The sequence below is a fragment of the Helianthus annuus genome, chromosome 9 (genome assembly GCF_002127325.2).
Source record: "Helianthus annuus cultivar XRQ/B chromosome 9, HanXRQr2.0-SUNRISE, whole genome shotgun sequence".
Lineage (NCBI taxonomy): Eukaryota > Viridiplantae > Streptophyta > Magnoliopsida > Asterales > Asteraceae > Helianthus > Helianthus annuus.
Genome location: NC_035441.2, coordinates 95,333,983 through 95,349,523, shown reverse-complemented (window position 1 = coordinate 95,349,523; position 15,541 = coordinate 95,333,983). Strand labels below are relative to the sequence as shown.

The following is a 15,541-nucleotide window of genomic DNA, read 5'->3' as shown; positions in this document are numbered from 1 at the left end:
GCGGCCCGTGATGGATCTAGCCAATGGCTTCACGCCCCGCGACAGCCCATTAAATTTTGTTTTTATTTAATTTTAATAAAAATAAAGGTATTCGGGGCCCGTTTTCGTATTCGGGGTGTATTTTAGGACACATTGGGGTATTTTAAATATTCTTAGGGTGTCGAAAAATTTAGGAGGGTTGTTATATTATGGGATTAAGTTGCAAGGTGATGTAAAATGCCATCCTTATTCTTTTTCGATAGCCCTAGTGAATTTCCATTACCATGTGTGGGGTTCAAAAATGGAGAAGAGTTATTTACATGATTATTCAAGTTGTTGTTTAAGTGATATGGAGGACTCGAAATGATGTGGCTTTCAACAAGAAACAACAAGGTTTACGAAGGCATTGGAGGATGTAAAAGCTCGTGGTTATATTTGGCTTAGGAACCGGTCGAAAACCCAAGCTCTCATGTGAGATGATTGGTGTAATTTTAATCTTTCTTGTTTGATTATGTAGCTTTTTGTTTTTCGTTTTCTTTTGGTTGTTTGTTTCTGGTGGGTTAGCTTACTGTTATCCACTTTTAGTGTTTTATAAAAGGAAAAATTACAAGTTTTGTCCTTTATCTTAATACAACTTATCAGGCGGTGTTCTTTTTAACGAATTTTGACAAGTTTTGCCCTTTACATGGAATTTTGTTGCACGTTTTGTCCTTTAGCCTTAACCCAGTTAGATTTTATTGTTAAATCTTGTCACCCAAGGGTATTTTAGTCTTTTTACCCATTTATTTCAAGAGTCAACCCAAAAATATTTTGTTTTATTCTTTTAAATAATATTAAATAAATGGGTAAAAAGACTAAAATATCCTTGAGTGACAAGATTTAACAAGAAAATCTAACTGAGTTAAGCCTAAAGGACAAAACGTGCAACAAAATTTCTTATAAAGGGCAAAACCTGTCAAAATTCGTTAAAAATGACGTCGCATGATAATTGGTATTAAAATAAAGGACAAAACTTGTAATTTTTCCCTTATAAAATGGTGATTTTATTGGGCGTTAAAAAAAATTGTTTCAAAGATACCTTGTATAGGTAGAGGAACATCACAAAATATCAAATGTAACGGTTACTTTCACCTAAAAATCATAAATAAAAACGAACATAAATACGTTATTCATTATAAAATCCTTCACTTGTATCTATGCGCGCGTATACCCAATTTTCAAATATTTTAGCAGTTACGTTGACCGAAAAAGATAGCAGATGCAAATAATTTCAAATTTCATCCATTTAAATTTTTTTTTGAAATGCGCCTCTTCAAAAGGTTAATTTTGTTCTAGAACCGCCACAAACATACATTAGTCTCTATATAAAAGTACAAGATGTGTATCTAAACTCATTACAATGCAAACACACAAAAACTCACCTATAATACTTGCAATAAGTAAAATGAATGCCAATGTTGATGTATTTGCCTAACCAAAACATCATTCCTTATTTCCTATGGCAAATCCATGCCTTACCATCTTCAAAGAAGACTACCATATCTTTTACCGTAATGAGCGTCGATTTTTTTCTCTCTTGATTGTAATTCTACGCCGAGAGATTGCTCAATCGATACTTGTGTTGGGCTTTCTTCTATGGCAAGAGAGAGAAGGATACACCTCTAAGAATCTTGTTAAAACCATCGGTAAATGGGTATGCACAGGCTTCATAGATTTGGTCATTGATGATGTGGTTATATGCTTAAAGTGCATAGAGAAAAAAGAAAATAAGTTACTCTTAGAGGGAGGTAGGAAGAGACTTGATATGATTTCCCTTAATAATCTTTTGGACCGAAAAAGGATATCTTTACTTGAGTTACATGAAAATTGTGATAGGATTTTCACTGAGGTGTTGACTTTAGCAAATGATGTTTGTTGGGCTTTTAAGATATCTCTCATGGGCTTTTACTTTTTCTTGGGCTACTTATCTATATAACTATGTATACACACACACACATATATATAGGGGATGGTTCAAATGAAAACCATTTTTATTGCGAAAACTCGAAAACTAACTAAAAAAAGCCTAAAAACACACCAAAAAAAATTTTTTTTTTACAATTTTTTTATTAAAAATCGTTAGTTTTTATATATAAAAAAAATTTTCCAAAAAAAAAAAAATTGTAGTGCACATGTGTAATAATTCACATGTGTTGTACTATTCACATGTGTACTATTACACATGTGCACTACAAAAAAAAATTTGAAAAAAAGTTTTTTTTTATAATTTAAATAGCGAAAATTGGTATGCAAAAAAAAATTGGTATGTTTTTAGGCTTTTTTCGTTAGTTTTTGAGTTTTCGCGATAACTAGTGGTTTTCATTTGAACCTTCCCCTATATATATATATATATATATATATATATATATATATATATATATATATATATATATATAGAAATGGGATCATGAGAAAACGCTCAAAAGTGTGAGAAGGGTGAGAACGCATCCTGGCCCAACACGTGTCACGCGGCATAGAGAAGGGCGGAGGGGCTTTTTTATCCTTTCATCTTCTGCTTTTCCAATTCCGCTTTTCCGAATATTGTTTGAATTTTTGGGGTTTAAGATTTTTGGCGTTAACCAAATTCAATAATTAATGGTGTTTAATGGTTTCATCGTATTAACATTTTGGCGTTTATAGCGTTTATTCAAATCGTATGCCATTGTAACCCAGGGGTCAGGAAATCTATTTGAATGGCGTTTTTCAAGGCATTTTAAACAAGATGGCCCATTGTTCTATTATTTTTTATAAACATTTTGGCGTTTATGGTATCTTAGCTTTACAATTGTTGGATTATATTTCAGCCACAGTAAAAAAAATACAAGCGAAGAAAATAAATTAAAAATTCTAATCGGATCTCTCTTCACAATATTCACTGTCATCAGTCTCTCTGTTCTTTAATAGTACAAGAACTGTCACAAAAAATATGGCGTTTTATGTAAAACTTAATAAACCCATCGGTTTGATTATTTTGCCTGCTCGTCTGTTGAAGTGGATTTTTTTGTGGATGTTTGAGGACATAGATTTATGACGTGTTGGTGGGTTTTTGGCTTTTTTTTCATGTTGATCTTCATCTTTATAATCATCCCACTCTTCAGTGTTATTGATCTCTTCTCCTCATCCAAGCCTTCTTCAGGAACAAAAAATACAAAATGCCATATGACTGGCATCAGTGTCTTTTTCTTGAATTTTTGTCCATCTCATGCAGCAAAATCTTACTGAGTTACTCGCCTCCGCTAACAATTCATTCAGTGAAACTTGACGAATAACAATACTGAATATCCAAGAAAGCATATTAGCCATCTTTGATTTTTTTTGGCGTTTTACAGTGAGTGGTATTTAGTAGTATTGGCGTTTGTTTTTTTGGTTTGATCAAATGGAAGTTGCTGAGACGTATCATTTTACAGGATCTCTTTTTGATGCCTAAGTTAGGCGGTGCATTATTATAATAAAGTATTCGTCTTTTCAGTTACTGTTTGTAATTATTGTTTTTGACAAGCTTTATCTCTGAAGTCTGTAACACATCCCATCTTTCAAGTTTGGCGTTTTAGATTCTAATATAATAAATTTTCCCTATCTTCAGTATTACTGATTTGAAGTTACTGTTTCTAGTTACATTTTCAAGTTTGTTTTTTATTTATTTTATTATTTTATTTTTTTATTTTGTTTTTTTATAATACTTGTCCAAAGTAATTTTATGATGGTTTGATAAACGCCAAAGGTGTAAGACATTTGCCTTTTTTGGCGTTTTTATTAGATATGACGTTGTTTATTAAATAACAATCAACTGAAAAAGAAAATTAAACAAAATAAGTATTGATCTTCCAAATCTTCACTGTCACCAGTCTCTTTCTTCTTTTGAAGCATCTTCACTGTCTGTTTCGAATTTCGTATGAAATCAACCTCTTTTTCTATAATTTTTGTCCATCTCATGCAGCAAAATGTTATTGAGTTTACACCCTTTCAGCCAAAATGTTATCTTTTTTGGCGTTTTACCGAGAAAAAGAACGCCACAAAATAAACCATCTTAAAACTGTAAATTTGATAATGCTAAAATCAATAAAGTGTTGCTGTATGGTGATGGATAACATTGTTAATCCTCAGTTAAGAAAGATAACTGACAATGTTGTCCACACCGTACAGCTACACTTTATTGACAACAATATATTTGATGTTTGGGTTTTCTTGCGTTTATCAGACGAATGGTATATATTAAATATGGCGTTTGGGGTTTTTGTGTGTGTTTTTTAATTGAAGGTCCGAGTTGTTGTATATATAGGATTTTTTTGGCGGTTTTTTTAGGCGGGATTTTACTATAATTAAGTTTGGCGTTTTATATCTAATGGCATTTTTAGCTAGAATGATGTGTGATTTTTGTTTTGGCGTTTTATTTTCATGAGATGGCGTTTTGTTTGGAGTAGTCAAAAGACGCTTTTACCCTTAATGAAGCGCATCCACGTAATAAAATTGATGTTATGTACGAAAAGGCCACCGCGCTAATCTAGTCCATAGATTGTTTTGATCGGACGATCCATAAGCGTTCTCACCGTTCTCACACTTTCTACCGTTTTCTCTAAATCCCGACCCTATATATATATATATATATATATATATATATATTATTTAATAAAAATAATTCGAGCGAAATCGAGCGATCGACAAGCGAGCGGACCTTTGCTAATGCTTGGCTCATTTTCAAATCGAACCAGCCGAGCGGCTCATTTACAAACTGAGCGGGAATTGAACGAGCATTTTTTGGGCATTTTTCGAGTGATCGTCGAGCGATCCTCGATCATCGAGCAGTTTGGACAGCCCTACCCATTGTGGGCACATGCGCAAATTTTTCCATTTAATCATTAATACTGTATGCGTGGAATTGTTGATAGATCTATCAGATTGACCACCCCGTCGTGACCATTAGCTTCGTGTCAAGTCAAGCGCGATTTGATATTCTATTATTGTCTAGCTTTGATTATACCTTCATTGTTAATATATAGCTCGTAATGTCTTACAAACTTACGAATCTGAACTTTTGATGCTATCAATTTAATATGTAAACCTTTGGAAGATGCTTTTTATCGAAGGTTTTCGGAAAACGCTTGCGATGGCTGACCCTCGGATTTTTGTAAAGGAAATTAAATTTGACTTTCATAAATTATATGGATGTTTTATTATTAAACACATAATTAGAAAGTTTCATTGGATCAAATTGTTTATAATTTGGATATGTGAACGCACCCTCCTTTGTGTTGACACTTAATTTTTACGTGTTCTTCAGGTACTTGAGTTCGGCTTTAGGAATTTTGGCGTATCTTGTGGTTGTTGATGCATGTTGTGTTTAATAATGTTTTGGGCAACTTTTAAAACTGTTTGGGACTAAATGTATTAAGATCCATAAGGATCAAGGCAACTTAACTATGTTATGGTTGTGGTTTGCTTTTAAACTTTAAGTTTTAAAAATATGCTTTAATTAAGTTGAATGTTCAAAATTAATGATACATCGTTCACCAAGATATTTATGGGCACCAACTTCCATCACCACTACCACTACGTTTATATTTCCACTCCGACGTTTTTGGGTGTGACATTTAGTGTTTTATAAAATGGTGATTTTGTTGGGCGTTAAAAAGATTGTTTCAAAGATACCTTGTATAGGTTGAGGAACTTTACAAAATATCAAATATTTAACGGTTACTTTCACCTAAAAATCATAAATAAAAACAAATATAAATACGTTATTCTTATAAAATCCTTCACTTGTATCTAGGCGCGCGTATACCCAATTTTCAAATATTTTTAGCAGTTACGTTGACCGGGAAAGATAGCAGATGCAAATAATTTCGAATTTCATTCATTTAAAATTTTTTTGAAACGCGCCTCTTCGAAAGGGTAATTTTGTTTTAGAACCGCCACAGCCATACATTAATCTCTATATAAATACAAGATGTGTATCTAAACTCATTACAATGCAAACACACAAAAACTCACCTATAATACTTGCAATAAGTAAAATGAATGCCAACGTTGATGTATTTGCTTCACCAAAACATCATTCCTTATTTCCTATGGCAATTCCATGCCTTACCATCTCCAAAGAAGATTACCATATCTTTTACCGTAACGAGCGTCGATTATTTTCTCTCTTGGTTGTAATTCTACGCCGAGAGATTGCTCAATCGATACTTGTGTTGGGCTTTCTTCTATGGCTAGAGAGAGAAGGATACACCTCTAAGAATCTTGTTACAACCATCGGTAAATGGGTGTGCACAGGCTTCATAGATTTGGTTATTGATGATGTGGTTATATGCTTAAAGTGCATAGAGAAAAAAGAAAATAAGTTACTCTTAGAGGGAGGTAGCAAGAGACTTGACATGATTTCCCTTAATAATCATTTGGACCGAAAAAGGATATCTTTACTTGAGTTACATGAAAATTGTGATAGGATTTTCACCGAGGTGTCGACTTTAGCAAATGATGTTTGTGCTAAGGCGCTTGGCGACATTTTGCAACAGTTTTCGAGGCATGGCTTAGGTCCTATTGTTCCATCTACTTATGATGTATACAACTATCTTAGATTTCATCGCAACCCAGGGCCTGCGATACACGAATATTGGCCGGCAGTTCCTTTCGGAAACACAAATTGTGCGATGCCAAATCCACTAGAGCAAGAACATGAGGTATCACCAGACGATCGAACCATATTCCTCACATTTTCAAAAGGGCATCCCATTTCTGAAAGTGAAATTAAAGATTACTTCACTAGGTAAATATATATATATATATCTAGTTCTTAAATTATTTTTCTTTATTTATATTTGAATTTAAAATTGTGAAGTATAACATTATGTATGTTCTCTAACTCCACCTATTGATGATTTAACTAGTTACTTTGGGGATTTCATTGAGGAGATTTACATGCCCGATGTCGGGCCAGACAAGCAAGCTTTGTATGCTCGAATTGTTGCTTGCTCGCGCTCGATGGTGAAAATTATTGTTGAGAGAGATGATCGTGATGGAAAATCAAAATACTACATTAACGGGAAGCATGTTTGGGCGCGGAAATATGTGAAGAAGAAGCCTGTTAAGGTTGCATCAACTATGCCAGCCATAGCACCACCACAACCTTAGATTTGGTTGATGTCGATGGTGATTATGTAACTTATCGTTTATGGATCATCGGAACTTTTATATAAAAGAAATAATATGATAGTATTTAATTCTATTTATCGCATCCCAAGTAATGATTTTGTTTTTATAATCCAACTGTTTTAAAGTTGGTATTATTTAAGTCAGATATCATTAGTAAAAGAAATAGCAAGTTTACTTTTATTTAACAAAAAATTTGTTATAAGATTTACTACAAAATTATTTTTAATAAAAGATTTTAGTATAAAAATGCATATTAGTTATTGTCCAGATTAAAATAAATTTGGAATGTTCAGAAAAAAAATGAAATAATGGAACGGGTAAAACATTTAAAATTATTTAAAAATCCAATTAGTATCTAGGATTATTATAGAGTCCCCTAGCACCAATGACAATTTTTTTATGAAACTGTTTGTATATAAATAATAACCATCTCCAAAATTAATTTTCATTAAGTTCTAATATAAAATAATAATAAAAAGTATTGCATCACATGTTCTATGTTTAGTATCGCCGCTTAGCTTTTAATTCGTCCTTGACCACAAAATAAATGTGAATACTTTGTCTTCTACTCTTTCAAGAATGGACAATTTTTTTTGAACGGTTAATTTCTTTTTATTGTCACATCGCCTAATCAGAACCTTAGCCAAGATCTATCCAGACATATATTTTCTTAACCGGGCATGCGCTGGGTTGGTTAGACTTGGTTATTGCGTTCTCTCAGAAACCATATATTTTAAAATAACTGTTCGTGTTCCTTATATAAAGCTCCATAGTTTCTTAAATAAAACTAAATTAAAAAAAATCGATGGTTTGTTCGCACTTTAGGATAAAGAGCAAGAATGTAAGAAAAAGCTATATGATTTTAAGGACAAAGAGCAACAATGTAAGAAAAAGCTATATAATTTTTATAAAATGAACCCATTGATATGTTACATGATTCTTTTTTCATCTCTAATTTTATTCTTATTTTTTTATCTTTTTATTTTTTTTAGATGACAAATGTTTCTCCTACTTTACACCAATAACAATTTATTTACTGAGTTTAACTTTATATTATGATCATAGTAAAAGTTTGTGGCTATTCTATAGTATTCATGATATATTTGATATTTTTTGGACGGCAACGATAAATTATTATATTTGATGTAGGTTAATAGGTTATAAGCCAAAGTCAATATGAACTTTTAAATAGCATACTATTTTAAGAATAGCATACTATTTTAAGAACTAAATGCTATAATTGATTTTGGACGATTATACCCACACACGCTTTCTTATTTTCATACCCCCAAAGTTCAGCGCTTTGGCTAAAGCGCGCCGTTTAGGGTTCTTTTTACAGACAAAAGGTGATATGACTGTGATACGAGGTTATATTCTGTACAAGGTTTCAGAAGTGTCACGCGTAACCCTAAACGTTGCGCTTTGGCCAAAGCGCGGCGCTTCGACCCCAAATTTTGGTGCTTTTAAGAGGATGTCCATGCATTCGAAAGGATATTCAAAATTCGAAATCACGAACTGTGTTTCATTATTTCGGGTGTTTATTGTTTTAGTAGCGTTTCTTCAAAATACGATGTCGTGGTTTAGCAACTACCTTTTCGGTGAATACTCTGACGAGTCCCTTGTTCCAGATTTTTACGGGGGAACCGCTATTTCTACCTCGTACGATAAACTGATCCCTTCCCACACGAGGGAGGAGGAGGTTGTATCTGACCCTCGTTATCATGACAATACGGTGCAGCTGGACTTGAATATCCCTGTGGAAGACTCGTGCGCACAACACGGCTATTCGGATTACGGATACGAAGGTGAACCATATCCTCAGGCTGAATATCCGTGTTAGGATCGGAGGCTCTCATGATTGTGTTTGTTTGTATAAATTGAACATTCAGAGAATATGAAACACTGAAAAGTGCAGCGAAAATGAATACAAACTTTGTAAACACAATCCAAAGAAGAGAATAGTATGATAAACAAATGCTTCTCATTAAGTTGAATGATTGAAATACAAAGCAAATGATTACAAGCATGCTTACAATACTAAGCTCCCCCTCAGCCTGATACCCCAAGGTTGGATGCACAAGATGAAAGGATTGGACTGGAGAAGAAGAATCCACTCAGTCAATCAAATGTAACAGTACAGGGTACTGTTCCATTTATAGGCAAACCAAACCACTGAGGCATCTCAGCTGACGTCACCATGATAGTGACATCTAACAACCTAACAACCTATAAACACTGTTCTATACAAACTACTGATGTTTAACAACTGATTATAAGTACAGTATAAAATAAGATAAAGCTACTGCTTCACGTTCCGCTGTTGTAGCCTGAGCACTAATGTTGAGCATCAGTGCTTTCTTCAAAGTTGATCAGTCCTTGAATTAGCAGTGCTTGTGTCTTCAGCAGTACTTAGGAAACAACAGTAGATAGAGCAACAGTGTTTGTCTTCAGCAGTCTTTAGAGTTTCATCAGTGTTTGGTTCATCAGTTGTTATAGTGAGCAGTACTTAAGATCTATCAGCTGTTAGATTACCACTGTCAAGGGGAAAGCCAAGTGTAAACAGCTGCTTATTTTGAGTCCACATTTGTGATCTGGTTTTGGCTTTCATTATCTGTTCCTCTGGTAGGGTTCAATCCCAACAATCTCCCCCTGGAACAGATAATGCCAAAACCCTTCATTATTCTGGACCTTTATTCCTCATCAGAAGTTCCCTAGCTTGTCTTTTAAATTCTGCTTCAAATTCCTTGGAACTCAAGTCATCTTCATCCCTACACAGTGTAAGTTCAAGGAGATCCTGCAAATCTTCAACACTAAGGCCTAGTGCTTCTTTCCTTGATATGTACTTCACTTCACCATTGGATCTGACCAAGGTCAATACGTGGGTCTTTTGATCAGACGTCCACTTTAGTATTTTTAATCCTAATGGGTTTCTTGGGAGAGATTTATTCTTTGATGAGTTTGGAGATGTTGGCCTTGAGAACACTTGCAGACTTTCATACATTCTTTTGAAAGCCATTTCAATGACATTGTTTGCTGCAGCTATGTCTTCTGCAGTCTCTCTTTCAATTAGCTCTTGCCTCTCAATGTTTGTCATGCCTGTTGAAGTGTTTGGTGATGCAGGTTTAGTTAATACCTTCTTAAAAAGGTTCTGAAGCTTTGTTGAGCTCTCTTCTTTTAGACCTATTTTCATGATGGTTTCATTGAAGTACTCGACTTCCCTTTTCTTTACCTCTTCTTCAGACAGTTGTTTTCCTTCTTCTTGGTTTGACACAAGAATAGGATTATCTGCTGATTTGAATAGTTTTTGGAGGTTTTCAATCTGTTGTTCAAGCTTTTTGTAGTCAGGCCTTTCTGAAGTGTCTAAGACAGTTATCCTTCTTTTCTTCAGCCTTTCATAAGCTTCATCAGTATGCTGTTTTGACCATTTTGCTATGGCATCAGCAGTGTCCACTTTAGCATCTACCAACTCCTGTTTCTTCTTTTTATATTCAGAAGTAAGATCAGCAATTAGCTTTTTATATTTGTTCCAATTTGGAGCTGTCTTCTTCTTACTTGGATCACCTTTAATCCTTTCAATCCTGTTTGCTTCATGCTTCAGAGCAACTATTGGCCATTCTTCAAATTGGTTTTCTTCAGCTGGATAGAATTTTTCTTTCATGATATATGCAATAAGTTCTTTTCTCATCTCCTTTCTTTGATCTGTCTTTTCTTTGCTCAGAACTTGTGCATAATCTTTCATCAGCTTGACTTTTGTAAGTAAGAGTTCCAATTTTTCAGAAATAGCTTTATCACCTTGATCTTTGCATTCGAGTTTAGCTCGAATCTTTGCTTGCCTTGCTTTCATTTCGAGATACTTATCCATGTCTTCTGGAACTATGAAGCCTATGAGAGAAGGAAATCTTCTTTTTGAAGGATCATCCTCGGTGTAAAATTGTTTCATCTCATTTTTTACAGCATCTAGTGTGACAACCGTCAATTTTGCATGCATCCGTACAATTAATTTATCTTAATTATGTGCTTAATGACTGTGCTTGATTACAACTGACACCTTAAACTGCTTACTGATTTATGTTACATACATGTGCATCACTTTACATACAGTTGCTCCATTAATTTCATACAGACTCTTATTGACAAACCTGATGCACAAAGCACAGTTAGCATAATGAGCGGATAACTCAGACACATGCTGACAATGCCAGCACACAGACAGACACTATATTGAGGCCAGTATGAGCCAGGGACAAAGTGTTACACTGGTATGGAGTGTAGGGAAGTGAGGACCATAAGACTATGTCACTAGGTGATAGTTTGAGTGCTGGAAAGTGCCTAAAACTCATTTAAAGTGCAGAATTCTGCTTTTTCATCAACAAGTCAGCTTTTAACATACTCGTGTTATGCAGAGAATTGACTAAATGGTCCTGGACGCTTTCCTAAGTGTTGGAATTAAAATTCGTTACAAAAAGATGCATAAAAGACACTATACGGCACAATTAAACGCTTTAACGGAACGATACGTAACCGAACAACCGGACATTACACGGGACACCAAGATTTTGTCAGAAACATTATTTTACTATTCTTAAGTAATTATGGTCACAAAAATCCCTACACACTATAGAAACATGACATACACCCACTATTCTAGAAAATACCCGTAACCTTGTAATTATTTACCTACTAACTATAAAAAATTACAATTAACCCCCCCCCACTAATTCTCGGCTCACATGGGGGGACCCACCCTCAATCATTTCAAATCCCCTACTAAATATTCCCCTTAATTTTGATTGGGAGGTGATCTTGCCAAGAAATCATCATGATGGCATATAGGTTGGGCTAGAGATTTACCTCATCATTCCATCTTCACCAACAAGTCACTCCACCATTTTCCTTCACTCTCTCTCTCCCTCTTAGCTGATTATACCCGCCACCACCACCATCATTTCAACATTCACTCCTTTGATTCCTTTTCAAGTCCAAATCAAGTGTTAGAAAGAAGCCTTGTGGAGTTTGGAGCATTAGAGCCTTGAAGAAGCATCACCACTTGCATTCCCACACCTCTTTCACCATCATTTCTTGTTCACAAGTTCATCCCTAGCCCTTGTGCTAGTAGTAAGTCTTCGATCTAGCTCATGAATCATTTCTACGTTGATTGTTCGAAACATTGTTGTTTGAAGCTTAAAATAAGAACACAAAGAGAAAGTGAACAAGGAACCTAAACACAAACTTATGTAATGATAAAATCTGGTTGTATTATGTTGGTATAAGTATGCATGTTGTTTGATCATTGATTTCTCGATAAACCCGTTGTTAGAACAATCGTTGACGCGTTTTTAGTAACTTCTACAATGTAAACAGCTTGCTGAGTTGTATTTCTAGCCAACTTCAACAGGCTGTAACTGGACCGTTTTAAATCGAAAAACTGATTTTCTGATGCCTAAAATATGCATTTTGGAATAACCAAACAAATGGCACTGGAATCGTAATTTTTCGAGGTCGTTTACTATTTTTAAAAGACTGTTTTTGGACAGCAGCTCAAGCTGCATTTTTACTGCAGAAAAAGTGTGTTGTTTTCGGAGTCATAACTTGAAACCTGAGTAGAATCAACTCATGGAATTTTTACAGGAGATGGTTACCGTTGTCAGGATAATCCTCCAACTGGAATTTCGTCAATCGGACTTACGGTTAATTTTTAGTGAATTATTCCGTAAACTGCAATCAGAAAGTAACAAATCTGATTACAGTCGGGAAAATGATTTTCTATAAAATATAGGTAACAAACTGGACTCTGATATTTTTACATTTTAAATTTTGGAACACATAGAACCTTCTGTAAAAATTTGAGAATTTTTGGAAAAGGATAACTATTTTATAAAAATCCTCGAAAACAGTCCGGTTTTGAGTAGTGAAGCTGAAATAAAATAAGTAACCGTTTGTATGACTATACGTCGGTTTGGTTGTTGAAAATGAACTATTGGATATGTGTAAAAGAAAATGATATGCTAATTAAGCATGGACACCTCTATTTACAAAGGAGACTCTGGCGAAATTTTCCGAGAATCCGAACACTTGGTAAATATTTTCTAGACAAGAGTTTACTAGTATATTTTCGACTATGTTTTGCAAACATAAAACTCGCCATAATTTTTGTAACAAAATACCGTTACTAGGATATTTTGGATGGATAATATTTTGATAAATGAAATTTATCACAACATATAACGTATTTATGAAAGAAGTAGAAATATATTAGTTTGAAAGTTATGATATATTTTTCTAGAAGACAGGGAAATATACATTTTGTATGTGTTATTTTCGGACAAATAAGCTATTGTATATTTTTCTAAAGTGGGACTTAGGAATGTATAATGTCAATACCTTAATCACCAAATACATGTATAAATACCCCCACCTTTGGACGGAAGCACGAAGCTAAAATACTTGAGAAGTATTAATACAGAATTATTGTATAAACAATTATTCCAAAGCTAAAACATAATTATTATAACTTGGAATAATACCAGAAACGTAACTCAAAAACATAAATACAAAGGCAAGGCACGGCGCGTTCATCTAATAGACCCTAATACATTGTAGGGAGTCGTGTTTGCTGAAGAGATTTGGGTTACAAGTACCGAAGATGCAATATAGTGAGTTCATGTCCCCTTTTTTTCTCTTAACTGTTTTCAGTTTTATACTTCGGGGGTGAAATACATGTTACAATTATTACAGACATTTACAGACACTTACAGACACTTACAGACTTTTACAGACATTTACAGACATTTACAGACCTTTTTATACATGGTATGATTAGCTAGGGAATTTACTGCTAGATCACGTGAATGGGTAGGCTATTATCGTAAGACCATTAATCCTTGTATAAGGACCGAGGGGCATGAGTGATAGATCTATTGGGTGTTGCGAGCCCCATCCATGGGCCTGCAAGTGGCTGCATGTGGTGACTATGTCGTTCCGCCGGAGGGGCCGGTACGAAATACGCATACAGGTTTGAGTGCTTCCTAGGCCATGTCACTTATTAATGTATTAGCTACACATTAATTGATCTGTTTTTCCTTATTGCTACATACCAAAGACCTACATTTATACAGACACATTTTAACAATTTATACAAACACACTTTAACGATTTATATAGACTCACATACACATGAACTCGCTCAACTTTTTGTTGATGTTTTCCAAACTACATGTATTTCAGGAAATTAAGTATGGATCTGGCGGGCGTTGGAATTTCAAGTCATGTTAAGTATAAAGATGTCATCCATGGTTTTGGGGTTTGGCCAATGTGTCTTAATCCTGGACGAGACACGTCTTCTAAACTTGGAATGCAACTATTATCTTTGACGAGTCCTTAGCAAACTTTTACACAATTCATCTGGTTTGTAAAACTTAAATTTTGAAGTCTACGTTTTAAAGACAATATGTTATGCATTTTCTAAATTATTTTAATGGATGAACATCTTACGTTTTTTTCATATAGCATTGTTGTGATTGTTGCTATGATATTAAAAAGTCACACCAAATAAACCACGCTTCCGCAAAAGCCAGGGTGTGACAGCTTGGTATCAGAGCCCGGGTCATAGCGAACTAGGATTCTTTCTCGAGTCTAGACTATGATCATCAGGGCTCTCATGAAAACGTTTTCAAACATTTTTACATTGCATACACTAAACATCCAGATCCAGGGCACAAACATTTTTACAAACAAAAGGGCACAAATACACATTTCCAAATCTAAATTTATAATTCACTCTTAGAGACTGAGGGAGGATCAGTCTTAGAGACTGAGGGAGGATCAGTTTTAGAGACTGAGGGAGGATCAGTCTTAGAGACTGAGGGAGGATCAGTCTTAGGGACTGAGGGAGGATCAGTCTTAGGGACTGAGGGAGGATCAGTCTTAGGGACTGAGGGAGGATCAGTCTTAGAGACTGAGGGAGGATCAGTCTTAGAGACTGAGGGAGGATCAGTCTTAGAGGCTGAGGGAGGATCGGTCTTAGAGACCAGGGAGTTAGTCTGAGAGACTAAGGAGTTTAGCCTGAGAGACTGGGTAGGATAGTTTTGAGAAGACTAGGATGATTACATGCTTACATTGTCGTTACATACACGCTTAATTGCTGTTTATTGAAATACGTGCATAGGCGATGACTATTTGCATACGCTAACTGATAGTGATTACTATGGAAATATATACTATGACTACCATGTACCGATATACATATCGCTTGATTAGAAAGCGGGTTGTCAGACATTGATGACCCTATGGCCGCCACAGATGATGAGACTGCACTTGCACCGGAGATATTTATGACAGACACCAAGAGTGACCCTGACACGCTGACCAAGGACTA

At 34.8% G+C, this 15,541-nt stretch overlaps 1 protein-coding gene across 1 annotated transcript; it reads left to right on the top strand.

Moving 5' to 3' along the window:
• Positions 1-6,029: 6,029 nt before the first annotated feature.
• On the top strand, positions 6,030-7,146 carry LOC110875715. Its single transcript, XM_022123920.1, has 2 exons — positions 6,030-6,781; positions 6,903-7,146. Exons 1-2 carry the CDS (start codon positions 6,030-6,032, stop codon positions 7,144-7,146), a joined length of 996 nt encoding a protein of 331 aa, XP_021979612.1.
• The last annotated feature ends 8,395 nt before the right edge of the window (positions 7,147-15,541 follow it).